At 46.2% G+C, this 21,665-nt stretch overlaps 1 protein-coding gene and 1 pseudogene across 1 annotated transcript; both read left to right on the forward strand.

Annotated features, from left to right (window-relative positions):
• Positions 1-9,419: 9,419 nt before the first annotated feature.
• Positions 9,420-10,473, forward strand: Anp32b-ps1 (annotated as a pseudogene).
• Positions 10,474-14,414: 3,941 nt separating this feature from the next.
• Pramel1 (PRAME like 1) lies at positions 14,415-19,793 on the forward strand. Its single transcript, NM_031377.2, has 4 exons — positions 14,415-14,517; positions 16,404-16,721; positions 17,024-17,590; positions 18,342-19,793. The coding sequence occupies exons 2-4, from the start codon at positions 16,429-16,431 to the stop codon at positions 18,856-18,858; spliced, it is 1,377 nt and encodes a 458-aa protein (NP_113554.1). The 5' UTR covers positions 14,415-14,517; positions 16,404-16,428; the 3' UTR covers positions 18,859-19,793.
• Positions 19,794-21,665: the final 1,872 nt, after the last annotated feature.

Consider the following 21,665-nt stretch of genomic DNA (forward strand, 5'->3'; position numbering starts at 1 on the left):
AGCCGCTGTTCCCTGAATCAGCTGCCACTCCAGCCTGGGCAGTCGGTGACTTTCAATCTCCGGGGGAGAGAGGCCCCCTCTGTGTGGCCTGGAGGCAACTCAATGTCCCCCTGTGATGTGTAGCTGGGATTTATCTCTCTCTGACACTCCTCCCAGCCGGCCAGTCGGCTGCAGCTTCAATAGACCCGGAGTGCTCTGGGATGAGCCCAAGTTCATTCAAGAGACAGAAGCCACTCAGGGAGAGAAAAGAGCTGTTGATACCAGAAAAGAATGGCTGAGCCACTGAAAGACTTGAGATACATCCAGACACAAGGCATCAGGGCCCTGGCGGAGTGGGGGTGGGGAGCTGCCTGGATAATGAATTTATTTATCACTCTGACCAGACTGTCTTCAAGGCAGTCAGGGACATTGTGGACACTCTGGAGAATCCGGTTTGAGGTCCCGAGAACAAAACCAAACTTTTGGATCACGCTCCTTGATGAAGCCACAGAATAGATTCAAACTTCCAAGGGCATCTGAATGAAGCTAAGTTAAGGAATGAAGGGCATGGGGAGATAGCTCAGAGGTTAATGTGTGTACTGTTCTCTTTAGAGGATACAAGAGAGAGTCTTAGCACCCACGTCAGACGACTGTGAGCTGCCTATAACTCTAGCTCCAGGTCTGGCATCTTTTTCTGACCTCCATAGGCACCAACATTCATGCAAAAATACACATAATCTAAAAAAAAAAAAAAAAAAAAAAAAAAAAAAAAAAAAAAAAAAAGGTTAAGGACAGAGTAAGCGCGCCCACGTGTGGCTGTATAGAGTACTGCATTCTGAAGCGTCTGACCTTGGAAATGGCATTTTTATTTTTCAGAATTAGCTTTTATTTTCCATCCCCAACCCCACTCCCAGGTTCCATACCTGGCAATGTATAAAACTTGACATGGTGGGCTGGTCAGATGGCTCAGCAGGTAAAGGTTCGAGCCACCAAGCCTGATGACCTGAATTTGATCCCTGAGACCAACAAGGTAGGAGGAGACTGCGAACGACTGGGAAAGTTGTCTTCTGCCCTTCACACCTACTCTGTGGCGCGCGCGCGCGCGCACACACACACACACACACACACACACACGCATACGCACAGGCACGCACGCACACACACAAAATATAATAATAGTAATATAACAACAACAATAACAAAACAATAAAAACCATCGTGGTTGCCTGGTGTGGTGGGTGGTACTCCTAGCATGTGGAAAGCTGAGGTAGGTGAATTGATACCAACCTGCTTTACATAGCCAGTAAGACTCCGTCTCAAACAAACAAACAAACAAACAAACAAACAGCCCACAAACCCCCAAACCCTGCCATGGCCTATAATCCCAGCACTGGGAAGAGAAGGTAGAGAGATGAGGAAGGAACTCAAGGTCGCCCTTGGCTGCCTCACAAGCTCTGAGGCCTTCCTGTGCTACATCAAAGGATGCAGAGCTGACAAGGTGGATAGATATGTAGATTATCCTGCAAGCTTCCTGGGAGATGAATGATAATACCATATTTCCGTTGCTGACAGAAGCAACACAAGTGAAAAACAGCAAGGCTTCAGTTTTTAAAGACTTGTTTTTATTGGGCTGGAGAGATGCTTAAAAACATTGGCAGCTCTTCCAGAGGACCCGGGTTTGATTCCCAGGACCCATGTGGTGGCTCACAACCATCTAACTCCAGTTCCAGGGCATCCAGTGTTCCCTTCTGTCCTTCATGGGAACGTGGGCACATATATATGTGCAGAAAAAAATGCCCATACACATAAAATAAAAATAATTAATCTATTTTTATTTTCTGTGTACATGTGTATGTCTGTGGGAGTGTGTGCCACAAATGTTTGGGTGTCCATGAAGATGTCTGCCAACAGCACCCCCTGGAAATTAATCTCCCCCCTTCCTTCCCCTACCCTCTCTTTTTCCCTGGGGCGCGAGATAACTAATTTTATTTTATATTTTGTGGATCTGGGGATGGATCCAGGACTTTGCATGTTCTAGACAGGTGCTCTTTGCTTGAGCTCCATCCCCCAAACTCCCTTTCTTTCTTTCCTTCCTTCCTTCCTTCCTTCCTTCCTTCCTTCCTTCCTTCCTTCCTTCCTTCCTTCCTTCCTTCCTCTCTCTCTCTCTCTCTCTCTCTCTCTCTCTCTCTCTCTCTCTCTCTCCTTTCTGGCCAATTAGATGCTGAAAACTATTCAGGATCACCAAGTGGGAGGGGCCACTGCACCAGGGCAGCATCTATGGTCTCTCTCCAGAGGAAAGATGGATTTGAATTTCTAACAAGGTTGAGTCTTCTCTCTGTGGCCACATCAAAGTAGGTCATGAATCTGCTCCCACAGATTTCCCTGTCAGAAAGAGAGCTGGCGCTCAGCCTGGCTCTTGATGGGAAGTTAATAGATTATTTCGCACCCAGAAGCCTTTGGTCTGTATGGAGATGCTGGGGATAGAGAGTCAGATCACAATGTTAAATGCCGGGAGGTGGGGGATAGCCTGTTTTGACAGCAAGGTAATTTTCAGACAAGCTCGCTGGCACCCTCTTATGAATAGGGATGTGTTTAAAGAAAGATGGAATGAGAAGCAATTACCGCCCAGTGCACAGTTTTCTTAAAGTGTCTCTTTCCTGTGATGCACAGAATGGAAGCCAGGGCTTTGTGGATGCTAGACAAGTGTTCTGTGTCTGGGCTGTACCCTTGGCCCTTTCAAATGTTATTTTTGGTGATTTAGTTTTTTAATTAATTGATTTTATGTGTGTGTTTGTGTGTATGCGGGCGTGCACCTGCCTTTCTGTGAACTACATATGTTCACTGTCTCCAGAGGACAAAAGATGGGGATGTAGGTGCTAGAAATTGAACTCAAGTCTTCAAGAGCAACTAATGCTCTAGTGTTGAGCCGGCTCTCCAGTCTGTCTATCTATCTATCTATCTATCTATCTATCTATCTATCTATCTATCTATCTATCTATCTATCTATCTAAGGCAGGATCTCAGAAAGGGCTCAGACCCTGCTACCAGAATCTGCAGACTAGGTCAGTAGTCTCATGTTCCTGAATATAAATCAGTGCCTTGCCAGGATCTTCACAAGCAATCCTAACATCTGCTGGGGCTGCATCTCTGGAACTAAGAAAAGTGAGACTGAGGCACGTAGCTCAGTGGCAGAGCTCTTGCCTAGCACCTGTGAGGCTATAGATTGCTCTTCAGCATCACAGAATATAAAAGAAGTGGAGTTGGGAGTCACAATACTTGGTTTTATCTTGTACAGAGAGGATTTAGATGAGACACTGGCAGTCCAATTAATTAAAACAAGGGGAAGATTCTATAGGTCCTACACAGTGATCAGAATGCCTGGCTCTCAGGGCAAACAAATGCCAGCAGACTAGGTGACTCCAGGCTAAGGCCTGGGTACCTACCTCGTTGAACAAGGCTGTAAAGTGCAGGAGCAAATGTCAGTTTGAAGATGACATTTTTGAGCTGGGGCAGAGTGACCCCCTAGTATGCACTAAATCCTGGATTCGGTTCCCAGCATGAACTTCAATGTGTGTCTGTGATCCCAGTACCGGGGAGGAGAAAGCAGGAAGATCCGGCAGATTCTGGTAGCAGGTTTCATGCGCCAGAGATTGCTGTGGGTTGAATGGAAGCTGGTTCTGCTCTGCTACAGGCCCTGGTGATTTGACTCTTTTGACGGCCCTTATTTCCCCTCCTAAGAACTCCTTTCCAGAATTGGAATGTTCTTACAGAGAACTCAGTTCCCAGAATCTACTTGGTTGGTCACAACCACCTTTAACTCCAGTTTTGGGGGAATCTGGCGCCCATGCCTGGCCTCAGTAGGTACTGCATGCCCATGATGCACTTGCATATATTTAAACATATAAACGTTTAAACATATAAACATTTAAACTTGCATATATTTAAAAAATTTAAAAAATTACCTTTTAAATTATTTTTGTTTGTTATTTACTTGTAGTGCTGTAGATGGAAGCCAGGGTCCCTGGAGCCCACTGAACACATCTGGAAAGTCATATCTTTTTTTAACTCCTAGAAATGGCAACATGACTATTTATACTCAAACATTTCTTAATAGTGATTGTTTAAAACTGGGCATGGTGGTACATGCCTTTAATACCAGCATTTGGGAGGCAGGCATATCTTTGTAAGTTCAAATCTACATAGTGAATTCAAGGCCAGCCAGGACTACATAGACTGTTTTAAACAAACAAACAAACAAACAAACAAACAAACAAACAAACAAACAAACACGCGTGGCTTGTAGCAATAGTCACGGGCCTCCGCATGACTGGTTCACTGGAAGACTTGATTTTCTGAGTTACTTAGCAAAGACTGGCTTCTCGTATGTCTACCTCTGCTCTCAGCTCTCTGTTCTTCCCAGAACGCTTGGGCTTCCTTACCCCTTGCTAAAGCCCTTCTTCCTGCCACCTAGCTGTCTGCTGTCCTGTGGCAGAACTCAAGCGACACGGGATTCTCTCTCTCCTCCCCTTCACACTTCTTTTCTAGGAACTGCTGAGGTTTGCAGCTTGCCTGCCCTTGAATTTCCCTTTAACGCTCAAATTGTCCCTGGCTTAAAAACCCAAGCCCCATACAACATAAAAGCTACCATGAAAAATAATGGTGTCAGTAAAAACTCAGGCCCTGTGCTCTGTCCAGCAGGTGGCAAGCGAAGCCTACAGCCTAGATTTTTCTCTTTCCTTTCCTTTCCTTTCCTTTCCTTTCCTTTCCTTTCCTTTCCTTTCCTTTCCTTTCCTTTCCTTTCCTTTCCTTCTTTTCTCTTTTCCCTTTCCTTTTCTAATTTTAAATCTTGGCTTCACTGGAGGTAAAGGTAGAGTTGAGTTAGATTGAATTAGTCAGTTTGGAGAGGAGTTTGAGCCAGAACGGCTGAGTTGAACCAGCCAGCCAGAACTCAGAAAGAACAAGAAAGGGTGAGCTTAGCTGGGTGGTGGTGGCACACACTTTTAATCTCAGCACTTGGGAGGCAGAGGCAGGTGGATTTCTGAGTTCGAGGCCAGCCTGGTCTACAAAGTGAGTTCCAGGACAGCCAGGGCTATACAGAGAAACCCTGTCTCAAAAAACTGAAAGAAAGAAAGAAAGAAAGAAAGAAAGAAAGAAAGAAAGAAAGAAAGAAAGAAAGAAAAGAAAGAAAGAAAGAAAGAAAGGTTGAGCTTATTCAGCAGTAAGTCTTGGAGGTCAAAAACGTTCTAGGCCTAGTTAACATTGTATGAGGCTAGAAGCTTCCAGGACTAGGTCTAGGTTAGCAGCCAGAGGCAATAGGCCCCTGAGATGACAATTACTACAGGAGAATAAAAGTTACTTTTACATATTAGTCAGATCAGCTGGCGAGGTGGCGCAGGCTTACCTGGGAGACTGGGGAAAGAGGGCTGCATGTTTCAGGGTTAAGTTCAAGCTAGCCTAGAAAACTTGAAGAGACCCTGTCTCCTGTTAACTTCTTTAGATGTAAAGAGAGTGGCGTCGCCTGGAACTGGAGTCACAGCACTTGAACCTGGGTCCTCTGGAGTCACAGCCAGTGCTCTCAATCACTGAGCTCCTTCTTCATCTGCATGTCTTCCCTTTTCAACTCCCAGCTTCCAGTCCCAGGGGATGACTGAGCATACCCCCCAACCCAGCTCATCCTCAGCAGGTCCTGGATGATTCAAGGAACTGATCGCATCAAATGTGTCACCCCAAAATGTGCATGGATTAGGGACTGGGTGAAACCAGTAGCCCATTCATGACCCGCTCCATGACCATCAACGCTGACAAGTGACCACATATATCACCCTGAGGCTTGGGGGGCTGCCACCACCACTGACCTCTGCCTCACTTCAGCCTTTGTCCCTAATTCATAATGCTTCCCGACTGTCCCTCACCAAGCGCAGTGTCAGTCATTTCTCATGAGCGCACCCTTAGAGAAATAGGTTGGACAGTGCCTTTTCAACACCGCTGAGTACAGTGCAGGTGTGAGCCCCCCCTTTCTTCTGTGCCCCCTTTTATTTCCCATTCTTTAGCTCAGACACACCCCCCCTTTTTTTCTAAAGAAAGCATTTTTTTAAAAAAAATATTTACCCAGATATAGCTGTCTCTTGTGAGACTATGCCGGGGCCTAGCAAACACAGAAGTGGATGCTCACAGTCAGCTATTGGATGGATCACAGGGCCCCCAATGGAGGAGCTAGAGAAAGTACCCAAGGAGCTAAAGGGAACTGCAACCCTGTAGGTGGAACAACAATATGAACTAACCAGTACCCTGGAGCTCTTGTCTCTAGCTGCATATGTATCAAAAGATGGCCTAGTCGGCCATCACGGGAAAGAGAGGCCCATTGGACTTGCAAACTTTATATGCCCCAGTACAGGGGAACGCCAGGGCCAAAAAGGGGGAGTGGGTGGGCAGGTGAGTGGGGGTGGGTGGGTATGGGGGACTTTTGGGATAGCATTGGAAATGTAAATGAGGAAAATACCTAATAAAAAATTTTAAAATATAAAAATATTTTAACATAAAATAAAAAAATATTTATTTATTTTATATGAGTACACTGTCACTGTCTTCAGCCACACCCAAAAGAGGGTACCAGATCTCATTGTGGATGGTTGTGAGCCACCATGTGGTTGCTGGGATTTGAACTCAGGACCTTTGGGAGAGCAGTCAGTGCTCCTAACTGCTGAGCCATCTCACCAGCCCTCAGACACACTTCCTATGGAGGAAATCACAGCCCACCCTCTCCAGCTCTGGCTCACCCACCAGGCGTTCTAGTGGGGTAGCTCTGTGTTCATTTCCTAGCCCAGTTCAGCCCTCAGCTTCCCAAGTGGTCTTCTAAGACCTCAATTCAGGGAGAACCGAGATAAGTTCCTGCATGCAGAACATATGGGAAGGGCGATTCTGAGCTGGAGATGCTGACGCATGTGAGGCAGGGGAGGATTTCTCGAGCTGAAAGAAGATAGATGAGGAAAACTGTGGCTTGATTTTCCAATTATTTGTTTCTTGAGATGAAGTCTTGCCTACGGCAAACACCAAAATAGATAAATAAATAGATAATAAATAAATAAATAAATAAATAATAACAACTAAATCTTTCCTCCCCAAGAAACTTTCACCAGGGGGCTGGAGAGATGGCTCAGTGGTTAAGAGCACTTGCTCTTCTTCCAGAGGACCCGGGTTCGATTCCCAGCACCCACATGGTGATGCACAAGTGTCTGTAACTCAGCCCTAAGGGATCCTATGGCTGGCCTCTCCTGGCCTTTCCTGGTCCACACACATATATGCAGGCAAAACACCCATACATTTAAAAAGAAAAGAGAAGAGAAGAGAAGAGAAGAGAAGGAAAGAGAAGGAAAGAGAAGGAAAGAGAAGGAAAGAGAAGGAAAGAGAAGGAAAGAGAAGGAAAGAGAAGGAAAGAGAAGGAAAGAGAAGGAAAGAGAAGGAAAGAGAAGGAAAGAGAAGGAAAGAGAAGGAAAGAGAAGGAAAGAGAAGGAAAGAGAAGGAAAGAGAAGGAAAGAGAAGGAAAGAGAAGGAAAGAGAAGGAAAGAGAAGGAAAGAGAAGGAAAGAGAAGGAAAGAGAAGGAAAGAGAAGGAAAGAGAAGGAAAGAGAAGGAAAGAGAAGGAAAGAGAAGGAAAGAAAAGGAAAGAAAAGGAAAGAAGTTTTACCTAAGTGTGGTTGCACAGATCCTTAGACTCAGCACTTAAGAGACAGAGGAAGGTGGGTCTCAGGCAGCCTGCTCTATTAGGCTTGCCAGGGCTACATAGTAAGAGCCTGTCTAAAAAAAGATAGAAAGAAAAAAAGGAAAGTTAAAGCCAGGGGCTGGGAATGGAGCTCAGTTGGTATAGTGCTTTCTTCCATGTATGATCCTAGGTTGGATCCCAGTACCGTACAATCCAGGCTTGGTGGATCAGGTCTGCAGTCCCCACCTCAGGAGGGAAAGGCAAGAGAACCAGGCGTTCAAGTCTAAATATGGAATTCAAGCCTAAATATGGAATTCTAGGTTAACCTGGTCTATATGACAATGTTTCCAAAAGCTAAAAAGCAAACACACACACACACACAGAGACACATATACACGCATACATGCACACTACCATCACCACTTCAACAAAAGAAATTTGTAGCTGAGTGTTGTGGTGCACAACTTTAATCCCAGTACTCAGAGGCAGAAGCAGAAAGATTTCTGTGAGTTTGAAGTCAGTCTGGTCTACAGAGTGAGTTCCAGGACAGCCAGAGATAAGTATCTGGTTTTAAACAGATAATATATATATATATGTGTGTGTGTGTGTGTGTGTGTGTGTGTGTGTGTGTGTGTGTATATGTGTATATATGTATATATATGTGTGTGTGTATATGTGTATATATGTATGTATATATATGTGTGTTTATATGTGTATATATGTATATATATGTGTGTGCATGCGTGTATATATGTATGTATATATATGTGTGTGTGTATATGTGTATATGTATGTATATATGTGTGTGTATGTGTATATATGTATGTATACATATGTGTGTATGTGCATATATGTATGTATATATGTGTATATGTGTATATATGTATGTATATATATGTGTGTGTATATGTGTATATATGTATGTATATATGTGTGTGTGGGTATATGTGTATATATGTATGTATAATGTTAAATTTAAACTGGAGCTATGACTCAATGACTAGTAGCACTAGTTTCTCTTGAAGAGGATCTGGGTTCAATTCGCAGCACTTATGTAGCAGGAGTTCACAACCCCATGTAACTACAATGCCAGGGGATATGGCCTCTGTAGGGATTACACACACAAGGAATGCTTATAGGCACCATAAACATAACATCATAAACATAAGGTTAAAAATAAACATACAAAAAAGAATTTAAAAAAAAAAAACATTTGTTTGTCTGTTTAAGGGGCAGGGTCTCACTGTTTAGCCTTGGCTGGCCCGGAACTCACAGAGATCTGTCTCTCAAATGTGATGAAAGACATGCCACCCTCCACACCTATGGACGAATTTTTACACTAAGCTTTGACTAGTGCTGGCTGAGTACTCAGTCTTACTTTTTACTCTCGGGAAGGGGAGGAAGATGGGTTCTCGTACACACTTAGTGAATCTCAGCAGTTCAGGAGACCCAGCCTCAAGCAAAGACATGGCTGGGGACTTGGTGGCTCAGGGCTTTAATCCCAACAGGCAGGGGGAAGAGGCAGAGGCAGATTTCTAGGCTTTCAAGGGTAGCTTGGTCTATATGTCTAGTTCTTAGGGTCTCAGAAAACGGGTGAGGAGGGGCCTGCAGAGCTGGCTCATTGGTTAAAAACACTTGTTCTGGCAGGGCCTAGTGGAGCCCAGCAGCCGCCGCGTTGCGTCGCCGGTTTAAGCGCAGTGCGGGGCCTTGGCCGGGGGCGGCGGTAGTGAAGCCAGAGCCGCGCTCCAGCCCCCTTTTCCCTCCATGGTTTCTCTCCGCTCCTGCGAGTAACTTGGCTCCGGGGGCTCCGCTCGCCCGCACGCCGCCCGGGGACCATGCCGCCGCCTCCTCCAGCCGCCTCCCTCCGACGGCCCTCGCCGCGCAGGCCGGGTCGCCTCTCCCCCCTCCGCCCCCGCCGCGGAAAGTTAAGTTTGGAGAGGGGGGACGAGGGGAACATGGATATGAAGAGGAGGATCCACCTGGAGCTGAGGAACCGGACCCCGGCAGCCGTTCGAGAACTTGTCTTGGACAATTGCAAAGCAATGGATGGAAAAATGGAGGGGTTAACAGATGAATTTGTGAACTTAGAGTTCCTCAGTTTAATAAGTGTAGGCTTGTTTTCAGTTTCAGACCTCCCGAAGCTACCTAAATTGAAGAAGCTTGAGCTCAGTGAAAATAGAATCTTCGGAGGTCTGGACAGACTAGCAGAAGAACTTCCAAGCCTCACACATCTGAACCCAAGTGGAAATAACCTGAAAGATATCAGCACCTTGGAGCCGTTGAAAAGGTTGGATTGTCTGAAAAGCCTGGATCTGTTTGGCTGTGAGGTCACTAACCAGAGTGATTACCGAGAAACTGTCTTCAGGCTCCTGCCCCAGCTGTCCTATCTGGATGGCTATGACCGAGAGGACCAGGAAGCCCCCGACTCAGATGTGGAGGTGGATGGTGTGGACAAAGAGGAAGAGGATGAAGAAGGAGAAGATGAAGAGAAAGAGGAAGATGAGGATGGTGAGGAAGAAGAAGATGAAGATGAAGAGGATGAAGATGAGGATGTAGAAGGAGAAGATGATGAAGATGAAGTCAGTGGGGAGGAGGAAGAATTTGGACACGATGGGGAAGTTGATGAAGATGAAGAAGATGAGGATGAAGAGGAGGAAGAAAGTGGGAAGGGTGAAAAGAGAGAGAAACAGATGACGAAGGAGACGATGATTAAGACCCGAAACAACCTGCAAGAAACAGAACTGTTGAGTATTGGTTGGACTGCTCATGGATTTGGTAGCTGTTTTAAAAAGGTAGCTGTGATACAAGCCCCAGGACACCCCCACCCAAAGAGCCAAAGAATAGTTCCCGCGACATTCCGCCTTCCTCCGTTAGCCCCTTGGTAATCCACCACCAAGCCTGGGGACTTCGCCCCAACAAAATTGTAAACGTTGTTAGGTTTTCGTGTAAGACTCTTGCTGTATCGTGACAGCTGTGATTGGTGAGTTGACCATCCTGGTTGCCAGTTACACTGTGATTGTAACAACGTTTTTACTTTCTGTACAACATGGAAAAGCTTTGTAAATAAAATCTTAACATTTTGGGTCTGTTTTCTCAAAAACAAAAAACAAAAAACAAACAAACAAACAAAAAAACCACTTGTTCTTGCACAGGACCTAGGTTTGAGTCCCAGCACCTACCATCATTCCTAAGTCCAGTTCCAGGGCACCTGACACATTCTTATGACCTCCAAGGGCACCAGGCAAGCCCAGGGCACACATATATACATACAGGTGAAACATCATTGCATAAAATAACATTCTTATTTTTAAATTTTTATTTATTTTTCTTTGTATAGATGTTTCTGTCTGTGTGTCCACAGAGACCATAAAAGGAACCGGCATTACATATGATTATAAGCTGCTATATTGGGTGCTGGGAATTGAACCTGGTTTCTCTGGAAGAACAGCCAAGTGCTCTTTGAATCTCCCCTCCCCCCTTTTTGAAACAGGATCTTACTATATAGCCCTGGCTCTCCTGGAACTAAGTATGTACACCGGGCTGGCCTTGAACCTCACAAATATTCACCTGCCTCTGCCTTAAGGTAATAATTTAAAAAAGAAAGTTTATAGATAATCTTTTTCACTTTTCTTTCCTTTTCCTTTGTAGCTCTGGGGATCCATCTAAGGCCTCCACCCCTAAGCCACATCCCCAGTTGCTTACTAGGTGATTCAAAGCAAGCTCCCGACCTCTCAGGTACACCTCAGCCCCAAGCACTTTCCTGAGTTGGCTTTTTATATTTTCCCCTGCATATGTCTGTCCTGGCTCCTGAATGGCTGGCTGATCTCGAACTCAGAGATCTGCCTCCGTTGCCTCCTGAGCACTTTGATTAAAGGCATGCACCACGACTCTGTGAGGTGAGGCTCTTACAGGCCCAGGTCTGAGGGTGCTGACTTGAGCTCTTGGTTGCCTAGAAAGAGCCCTTACTGTGAAGGCACACACAGATCAACACCACAGGACAGGGGCAGGGACACAGGCTCTGCTGCCTGACTCTTCCATGTTGAGGAGGTACAGCTTGTACCCTCAGTGACTTTAAGACTTGGACATGAAAAAAATAAAAACAAGAGAAAAGGTGAGTACCACCATGTCTGACCTTGTTGTTTGCTGGGTATGGTGGCCCACACCTTTACATGCCTTTAATTCCCAGGGAGGCAGAGGGCAGGGGGCAGGGGTCAGGGGGTCAGGGGGGCAGAGGCAGAGGCAGAGGCAGAGGCAGAGGCAGAGGCAGAGGCAGAGGCAGAGGCAGAGGCAGAGGCAGAGGCAGAGGCAGAGGCAGAGGCAGAGGCAGAGGCAGAGGCAGAGGCAGAGGCAGAGGCAGAGGGATCTCCATGAGTTTGAGGCCAGTCCGATCTACAAAGCTAGTTCCAGTACAGTCAAGGTTGTTAGCTTAGTGTCTCCAAAAAAAAAAAAAAAAACCAAAAAAAAAAAAAAAAACCCAAAAAAACCAAAAACAAAAAAAACCTAAACAAACATACACCTGAACCCGTGGTCTGGTCCTCAGGGATGTTCTCTATCTAGCCCTAGTGACTTGCTCTCTGTCTTCTCCTCTGACCCCCAAGCCTGTAACTGAGCTGATCTCATCTGAAACACACCCTACTTTCTGGGAAAACCAAGGCATTCTCTGCCTGGAAGGAGCAAGTTGGGTTTAAGCTGCCCTTTCACAACTACTAAGGCTTCTAATATCTTTGGGCAAATTTTGCCTTACACCTCTGTCCTTCCATGAAGCCCCCCATCTTGAGGCTGGGGGTGTACCTCAGTTGGTAGAGTACTCACCTAGCCTGTGGGAAGGGCGCCATGAGTTTGACACCCAGCATCTCAAAGCCAGGCATGGCGATGCGAGTCTCCTATACTGTGGCTTACCAGCTGTGATGTTTTGTTCTGGGAGTCAATACTGGACAGGCTGAAACAATAGGATCACTTCTATGGGCTAGCCTAGTCTACATGTTCTGGATCAACCTGGGTTACATATAACAAAGCCTTGTTTCAGGAAGACAAAATAAAAGAGAAAAACCCCCACAGGTGACACTGGGTATGTAAGTTACTAATGTTTTTTTGTTTTTTTTCTGGAGAGAATCTGGTTTTTATCTTTACTATCTTAAAGTGGTTAAAGAATTCTGCAAGAAAAATGCCACGTATCAGTTGTTTTTTTTTAATTTTTTTTTATTTGAGGGTCTCATGTAGCCCAGGCTGGACTGTTACTATTGTAGCTCAGCCTGTCCTGGAACTCCAGATTTTTTTCCTTCTATGTAGCAGGGTGGTTTGTGCCCACTATGCCCGGCTACTTTTTATTTTTCTGTGAAATAGACTAACCCTTTGCTATCTTTCTTCCCAACTGTTGCAGTCAACATATTGAAAAATCTGTTTGTGGGGTGAATCCATGATTGAGCCTTGACTTTAACCCCATCTTAATTCTTCCCTTGTGGGGAGAACACAGATCAGACTCACTTTGTGTGTGTGTGTGTGTGTGTGTGTGTGTGTGTGTGTGTGTATCAGAGTGCCTTTATATTGTTCTAGGCCTTGCTGTGTAGAGACCTGGATTGCCCCAAACTCATCCTAACCTCCTGCCTCTGCCTCCAGAGTGCATAACCACAGCCCCATCTTCTCTTTTTTTCTCTTCTTCCTCTTCTTCCTCCTCCTCCCCTCCTCCCCCTCTCTTCCTCCCTCCCTCCCTCTCTTTTATAGGCAGGGTCTCATCAAGTACATCAAGTAGTCTAGGTTGGAGCCTGGAAGTCAATATTTAGTTATCCCGGGCCTAAAGTCACAGAGATTCTTCTGCCTCTGCCTCCTGAGTGTTGGAATTAAAGGTACGCACTACTACAGTCCCGCCCTTTGTGTGTGTGTGTGTGTGTGTGTGTGTGTGTGTGTGTGTTTCATCCAGTAGTCTTGGCCAGGGCCTCAGGGCCTGGAATTTAATATTTAATTAAGAAAATGCTGGGCCTAAAGTCAGAAATCCTCCTGCCTCTGCCTTTTGAGTGAAGAATTAAAGGTGGGCAATACCATAGCCACACTTTAATTTCTTTTTTCTTTTCGGTTTTTTTTTTTTTTTTTTTTTTTTTTTTGGAGACAGGGTTTCTCCGTATAGCCCTGGCTGTCCTGGAACTCACTCTGTAGACTAGGCTGGCCTCGAATTCAGAAATCCACCTGCCTCTGCCTCCCAAGTGCTGGGATTAAAGGCGGGTGCCACCACTGCGGCTTAATTTTATTATTATTTTTTAAGGCAGGGTCTTATCCAGTAGCCTTGGTTGGAGCCTGGAAGTCGATATTTAGTTAGACACAATACTGGGCCGAAAGTTAGGGATCCTCCTGCCTCTGCCTCCTGAGTGCTGGAATTAAAGATGGATACCAGCACCAACGCAGCAATCCCCCCTACCGCCCCCGCCTTATTTTCAAACATGGACTCATCCAGTAGTCTTAGCCAGAGCCTGGGAAATCGATATTTAGTTAGCGAAGAAAGGCCGGGCCTAAAGTCACAGAGATGCACCTGCCTCAGCCTCCTGGCCAACGCTGTAAGTCTCCCTCCACATCCGGCTCTAGATTCAAAAAAGCGTTGGAGGAGTGGGGGGGCGAAATCCCGTGAAAGTGGGCGGAGCCTGAGACGTCCAATCAAGTGGCGGCTTGTATGGGGGGCGGGGCCCGAGCTTATTTCAGCGGCGTGGGAGCAGAACGTTGTGTTAAAGCTTCGGCGGCCACGAGAGCGAGCGCTTCCTGTCAGGTCTCTGTGAGTTTGAGGCCAGCGGGGGAGACAGAGGGACCGGAGGGCTCCGGGGCGGCTCGGAGACATCTTGCTTCTGTCCATCTCTGGTAAGCCATTTTGTCCCTCAGTAGCAGCAGCAGCGGGCGAGGCCGGAGGATCGCTTCAACCCTTGGTAAAAAAAAAAAAAAAAACAACAAAATAAACGCCCCACTCCGTGCCATCACCCCGTGCTCTTCCAGACACGTCGGGGAGACTTGACTAACGGGTGCGCTGACAGGATAAGGCCGTTCTTTCTCACTCTGCTTTTTTTTGAAGTAGGCCTTCGTCTGTGAGGGCCCCAGGGCCCGCCAGGAAATCAGTGCGTCGTTTCGGGCTTCAAACACTTCCGGCATGCTAGGATTAAGTGCCGAGTTATCGAGCCTGTGTGACTGACTGAAGAATAACTTGAGTGTGGCTAGGATTAGGAGTGTGTGCTCGCACACCTTGTTTATCAATGCATTCCATCAGCCAGGTTGCTTCCCCCCCCAGTCAGAGATTGCTTCTTTTGAACTTTGCCACCCCCACCCCCCCCCAAGGCTAACAACCGTTTTAATTCGAAGTTCCTCACTAGATCGGGCCTTCCGAGAGGATGGGGGTAGGCTGGGCCCTTAGGCAGTCATCTGGGCATCTGGCCTAGATGGGTGGGTCACATCCTGCGTTAGATTCATTACATTTACGAAGTAGTAGTGAAATGCTTTTAAGGGTGTGGGTGTGTGTGTGTGTGGGGTCCCAGCATTAGGAAGGTTTGAGAATTGCTGTGCAAAGCTGGGTGGGTGGTGGTGGCTCCAGCACTCAAGAGGCAAAGGGCCAGCCTGGTCTATAGTAAGCCAAACTTGGGTAGAGTCACTCATGACTTTGATTTCTTGTTGGAGTACTGTCTGAGATGGGTAGATATTTATTCATATTCTCTCAATTTACTAGGCAGACCAGGTTAGATGGCATAGGGTTTTAATGAGTTGTAGACAGACTTTTTAAAAGTGGGCATAGTGCCAAATGCCCTTTGGGGAGGTGGGTGGAGGTTGGTTTGGGGTTTTTTTGAGGCAGGGTTTCTGTGTATATCCACCATGGCTGTCCTGTGCCAACACACTGGGCAGCCTGGAACTTATGTAGATCCCTCTACCTTAGTTTTGAGTGTTCTGATGATAATGTGAGTCACCGCTCTAGACTTAGAAGAAACTTTTCTCCTACAGAAATTCAACCCTTGGCATTTAAAGTTTTTAGTCAGGTGTGATGGTGAATACCTTTAACCCCAGCACTTGGGAAGCAGAGACAGGAGGATCTCTGAGTTCAAGGCCAGCCTAGTGGACTACAGAGTGAGTTTCAGGTCAGGTTGGGAAACCATGTCTACAAACAAACAAAGAAAGAAAAAACCAAAACAAACAACATAACAAGTGATAAAATGTTTGAAGTTTAGTGATAGTGGCTCATTAGTAAAAATGCCCTAACATGTATGATACTCATGTTCAGTGCTAAGTGCTACAGAATAAACATTTACTCAAATATTTCCTTCTTTCTAATAGTTATTGCTATTTCCCCGACCCCATGCTCCCAAAGCTGACCCCCAACTGAATGTATATCTCTGCCTCCTCAGTGCTGGGGTGGCATCTGCCATCCCTACCACCTGCTGCCATACAGGATCTTGAATGACACATTTCCTTCAGAGAGCTGGAGTTTAACTTCTAGGATGCACAGGACTCAGTTCCTGCTGGGAGTGGAATCCATTGCCTAAACTGGAAATGGGTGGTAATAAGATGTACTGTGGCAGTGGATATTTGAGACCATAGTCCTGGGGCCAACAGGGAGTGGGATGGTGTTGTGGTCAGTGTAGCACAGAGTAGAAGGAACTAGATTGAGGTCTCTGTCACTCTTGGAACAGTGACTGTGACCCTGACCTAGCTCCTGTCTCGGGTGAGGTGAGTCTCAGCACTTATCTTTTTTCTAAATGTTGCCCCAGGAATCCTTCCTGAAGATCCATCAGGATGAGCTGCAAGACTCCACCCACACTCCAGGAACTGGCAGAGAACAGCCTCCTGAAGAACCAGGACTTGGCTATCTCTGCTCTGGATGACATACCCTCACTTTTCTTCCCATCACTGTTCAAAAAGGCCTGCAGAAATAGATATGTTGGGATCATAAAGGCGATGGTGCAGGCGTGGCCCTTCCCCTGTCTTCCTCTGGGGGCCATGATCAGTAGGAAGACTGCCTACAGGAGAATCTTAGAGATTATCCTGTATGGGCTTGATGCCTTGCTTTCCCAGAAAGTTCCCCACAGGTGAGTGAAACCCAGAAGGGAATACAAGCAGAGACAGTTGGGGTCAGGTTGAATGGGGGAGACAAGGTAGACAAGGATGGAAGGGAGGCTTTTGATGGCCCCAGCTTGGAGAGCTACAGGGGCTTTTTGGCCATTGCTGAGCCATCTGGGAAAGGACTGTGGAGTGTGCAGGGTTTATCAGCAGTGGCTGAAGTACTCTGCCCCTGTTTCCCATGGGGACTGGACTGGATTCATGGACAAGGGCATGAGAGTCAGAATGTGGTAAATGCCTAGGTGCTGAGACTCTTCTGTTTCACCCACAGCAGGTGCAAGCTGCAAGTGCTGGATTTACGGGTTATGCCTTTGAAGCTGTGGAACAGGTTGCCTGTGTTTGGGACTGCTGGCTGCAGTGAGAATCCAGCAGTGGTGGGCCATTCGGGAACAGAGGTGAAACAGCCAGTGAAGGTGCTGGTAGACTTGGTCCTCAAGGAAAGCCCACTAGATTCCACAGAGTCCTTCCTCGTTCAGTGGGTGGATAACAGGAATGGTTTGGTGAGTTTGTGCTGTTGCAAGCTGCAGATCTGGGCTATGTCCATGTATTACCACAGAAAACTTTTGGAGATTTTGGATCTGGACTCTGTCCAGGAGCTGCGTATGTACTGCATCAGTAATCCTGTCTGCCTGCTTAACTTCGCCCCTTACTTGGGTCGCATGAGGAACCTGCGCTGCCTCATCCTCTCTCACCTCTGGCAGACCTTCTCGATGACCCCGGTGGAGAAGCAGCAGGTTATTACCCAGTTCACGTCTCAGTTCCTCAAACTGAAATGCCTCCAGATCCTGCATCTGGATACTGTCTTCTTCCTAGAGGGTCATCTGGATGAGCTATTCTGGTAAGGAGGGGTGGTCAGGTTTCTCATTAGAGTAAAGCGAAGCCTTGGCATTTAGACATTAGTGGGCATGAGCTCTCTGCAGCTACTGGGAGATTGACATTACCGAGGCATTAGAGTATCAGGGCATTGTTTTGTGTCTGCTGTCCCAGAGAGAGGTGGTCACATAGCCACTAATACAAAGGAGTAGGGTCAAGCTGGAGTTGATGGCTTGGAAAGGGTGTACCATGCTAGGAAGCCTTCTCAGTAATGAGATCAAGTGAGAATGGGTTCTTAGTTCTTTTTTAGCAAGTGTCTAAGGGAAATTGGAAAAGGGAAAAGGAAGGCATTGAAGAGGGCTGTACTGCACACCTGCACAGTTCCCATCAAAGACAGGCTAGTTTTTGAGATGAGGTCATCACATGTAGTACAGATTGGGAGTAAGATTGGCTTGTACTTCCCATAATCCTCCTGTGTCTGGTCCCTAGTGGTATCATATCACAGGTGTGTACTGCCATATCCGTTGTTGGTTTGACCTCAAGCAGAGGTCAATGAGCGGATGGGAAATGGGACATTATGCCTAGGTTGGTCTTTCAGGTGTAAAAGGGACTTGTAGTCTTGGATTGAGCTGTTCCTATAGTGATGGTGACAGGCCTCAGTATAGATTTGAATGTGCAGAGTCTAGTTTAGAATATCATGGGTATTGTGATTAGAAAGATCTTGAACCAGATGCATATTCCCAGAAATGTCTTCTTGTTTCCTTTTTTTTTTATAGGTGGCTGAAGACACCCTTAGAGACCCTGTCTGTGATTGATTGTAATCTCTCAAAATCAGACTGGTTCCATATATCTGAGTTCCAGTGCACAAGTCAGCTAAAACACCTGAATTTGAAATGGGTCAAACTGACCCATTTGAGCCCAGAGCCCCTTCGAGTTCTGTTACTAAAATCTGCATCTACCCTAACATCCCTGGATTTGGAGGGCTGTCAAATGATGGACTCTCAACTCAGTGCCATCCTACCTGCTCTGAGATGCTGTACACAGCTCACCAAGTTTAATTTCCATGGGAACTATATCTCCATGCCTATCCTGAGGGAGCTGGCATATAACGTTGTCAAGCAGAAATCCCAACAGTCAAAGATACGCTTTATCCCAAGCTGTAGTCATCACAGTGGTCTGGAGTTTGAGGCCATTTCTCAGCCTCATATTGTGTTTGTAGATGTGGATCGGACTACTGGGGAGCAAGAACAAGTCTTGTTTTATGCTATTTGTTCTGGAGAATATGTGTTATGATATCTCTACAATGTATTAGGACTTGTTAGACTCCTACCTAATGAGATACAGATTTAAGCTCTCTTGTGGACACTGGGATGTGTCTGGTCAGAGTATGCACAACACATGCTTTTAGACTGCAGTTCTTGCGAGTGAGAAGAGAAAGTTGATGCTAGAGTGCAAACAAGTGAGAGTATTTGACATAGGGAATGTGGGACACATTGACAGAAGTCATGGGAGTGGGTTCTGGTTGGGCAGGTACAAAAGGGCATTCCTCCAGCCTGGTGTTTTTTTGATTTTTGTAGTAAAAAATGGGACCATCTGTCCTACCTGGATGATTCAAATCCTGTGACTGCTAGGAACAAACTTGTTTTATGCTATTTGCTGGTTCTTCTACTTTGATCTTCTGAGTGCTGAGTATAGGCTTATAGCACCAGACCTGGTTCCCTGTAGTTCCTTTAACATGTGGCTATACCTCTCATCTTTCTAGTCAAACCCAGTATTTTATATAGTAGCAGTTTTTGTGGGGCTAGAGAGATGGCTTATCAGTTGAGAGCACTTGATGCTTTTGTAGAGTACCTGGGTTTGATTCCCCTCATTTACATGGTGGTTCACAGTCATCCAGAACTACTTATGGGGTGCATGAGGCATGCATGTAGTGCATAGACATACATGTAGGTGAAACACTCAGACATGTAACTCTAAAATAATTTAAAAATTGATTTGTACTGATGAGACTGAATGTCTAGTTGAGGCAGCCAGCACCCAGTATTTCTATGACAGACACTGCTAAGTCATGTATTTATACTCGTAAAATGCTACCTATGAGCTTAGCAAATTGAACCAGGAATATATGGATGAGTAGACAATAAACTCTAGCAGGAAAAACCCCAAGCTTTTATGACAATATTAAACACCCCAGACCACTGAAGGATGCAATCCCCATCCCGAATCATCTAAAGAGGGACATCAGGTACTGAGCCATCAGACTGGGTTGAAATGAGCTCCTGACTCTGTCCCTAGGCTACAGCACAACTGAACCCCACTGCTGAACCTCTTTAATTTTTTTGTGGTCAATGAACTGTGTCTACAAATGAGGCTGTGGTTAAACGTCAGGTGTCTGTGTATCTTGCTCTTATTCACTTGACAAGGCTTTCATGGAACCAGAAGCTTGATGGTTCACCTAGACCTAGGACTGTTAGCCAGAGGGCTCCTATAGGTCTGCCAGTCCCTGTGCTGGAGTCACAGGCTCATGCATCTATGGCTGACCTCTTCTCTCCCCCTCCCCTCCCCTCCCCTCCCCTCCCCTCCCCTCCCCTCCCCTCCCCTCCCCTCCCCTCCCCTCCCCTCCCCTCCCCTCCCCTCCCCTCCCTTCCCCTCCCCTCCCCTCTTCTCCTTTTTTCTCTCTTTCTCAATCTCTCTCTCAATCTCTCCCTCCCTCCTTTCTCTCTCTCTCTCTCTCTCTCTCTCTCTCTCTCTCTCTCCCTCCCTCCCTCCCTCCCTCCCTCCCTCTCTCTCTCTCTCTCTCTCTCTCTCTCTCTCTCTCTCTTTTTGAGACAGGAATTCCATATAGACCTGGCTGTTGTAGAACTCATTAGACCAGACTGGCCTCAGTCAAAAATCCACCTGGATTAAAGTGTGCCTTACACCAGGCTGGCTTCCTTGTTTAATTTAGTGGTTGGAATTGACCTTTCATGTTGTGGGGAACAGCTGCATGACTGAGTTGTATTCCTATGCCCAGATTCTTATTGTACTGCGAATTTCTGATATAGCCCTGCCTCCGGATTGTTAAGATTATGATTGTAAACGCCACACCTGGTTTATGCTTTATTTGGGGATTGGACCTAAAGCTTTTCATTTATATAATATTTACTCACATGTACAATGGTGCATGTATGGGGGTCAGGACAACTTGTAGGAGTTGGTACTACTACCATGTAGGATTGGGAACTGAACTGACATGTCAATATCTTTATCTACAGAGTCAACTCTGGCCCAAACCTGTAGCCTTTTGCTTGCAAGCATTCTATCCACTGAGTACATCCACACCCTGCCTCTTTAATTCCCCCCCCCCCCAGAACTTGCTATGTAACCAGGCCAGACTCAACTCACAGAGATCCATGGCCTGCCTCTGCAGTGCTCTAATTCAGTGCTGGGATTAAAGGCCTGCCCTTCCAAGCCTGCCATCTCCAATTCTTTCACCTTGTCCTAGTTGTATTGTTGCCTACATATCATTTTCTGTAGTGTGATATATGGTTAAGATTGGAAAGAAAGCTTGTTAGTAGCTATGACTCAAGTGAACTTATAGTATTTACTGAATTATAGACAACAAAGTTGGTGTAGCATGTTGATTTGTTGTTCAATAAATTCTGATGTTATCTACAGATTGTGTCTGTTTCTGAAAAGCAAATTCACGTCAAACATGTGTGAGTGTTTTACCTGTTTGACTGCATGTGTGTCATGTGCATGCAGTGCCTTGGGAGACCAGAAGAGGGTGTCATTCCCTGGAACTGGAGTTACAGGTGGTTGTAAGCCCCCATGTGGGTGCTGGGAATGGAATCCAGATTCTCTGTAAGAGCACATGTACTCTATATCACCTAACCATCTCATGGCTAGCCATGCCCAGTGGTTAACAGAGACCCTGCCTCTTCCCCCCCCCCCCAAGACCCCACAAAACAAAACAAAACAAAACAAAAACCACAACACAAACCAGAGCACAATTCAAGATCTGCTCACACTTGTAAGCTCATCTATTTCAAGGCAGAAGGGGAGCTTCCAGATGGCTGAGTGACTTAGAGCACTTGTGCTCTTACAGGGGATCTGGACAA

The sequence above is a fragment of the Mus musculus genome, chromosome 4, assembly GCF_000001635.26.
Source record: "Mus musculus strain C57BL/6J chromosome 4, GRCm38.p6 C57BL/6J".
Taxonomy (NCBI): Eukaryota; Metazoa; Chordata; class Mammalia; order Rodentia; family Muridae; genus Mus; species Mus musculus.

What these genes read in the sequence shown, in the direction of transcription:
- Pramel1 (NM_031377.2), top strand. Translation starts at nt 16,429, where the DNA reads ATGAGCTGCAAGACTCCACCCACACTCCAGGAACTGGCAGAGAACAGC. An exon ending in TCCCAGAAAGTTCCCCACAG is followed by an intron (nt 16,722 to 17,023) that starts GTGAGTGAAACC and finishes TTTCACCCACAG; the next exon opens with CAGGTGCAAGCTGCAAGTGC. An exon ending in CATCTGGATGAGCTATTCTG is followed by an intron (nt 17,591 to 18,341) that starts GTAAGGAGGGGT and finishes TTTTTTTTATAG; the next exon opens with GTGGCTGAAGACACCCTTAG.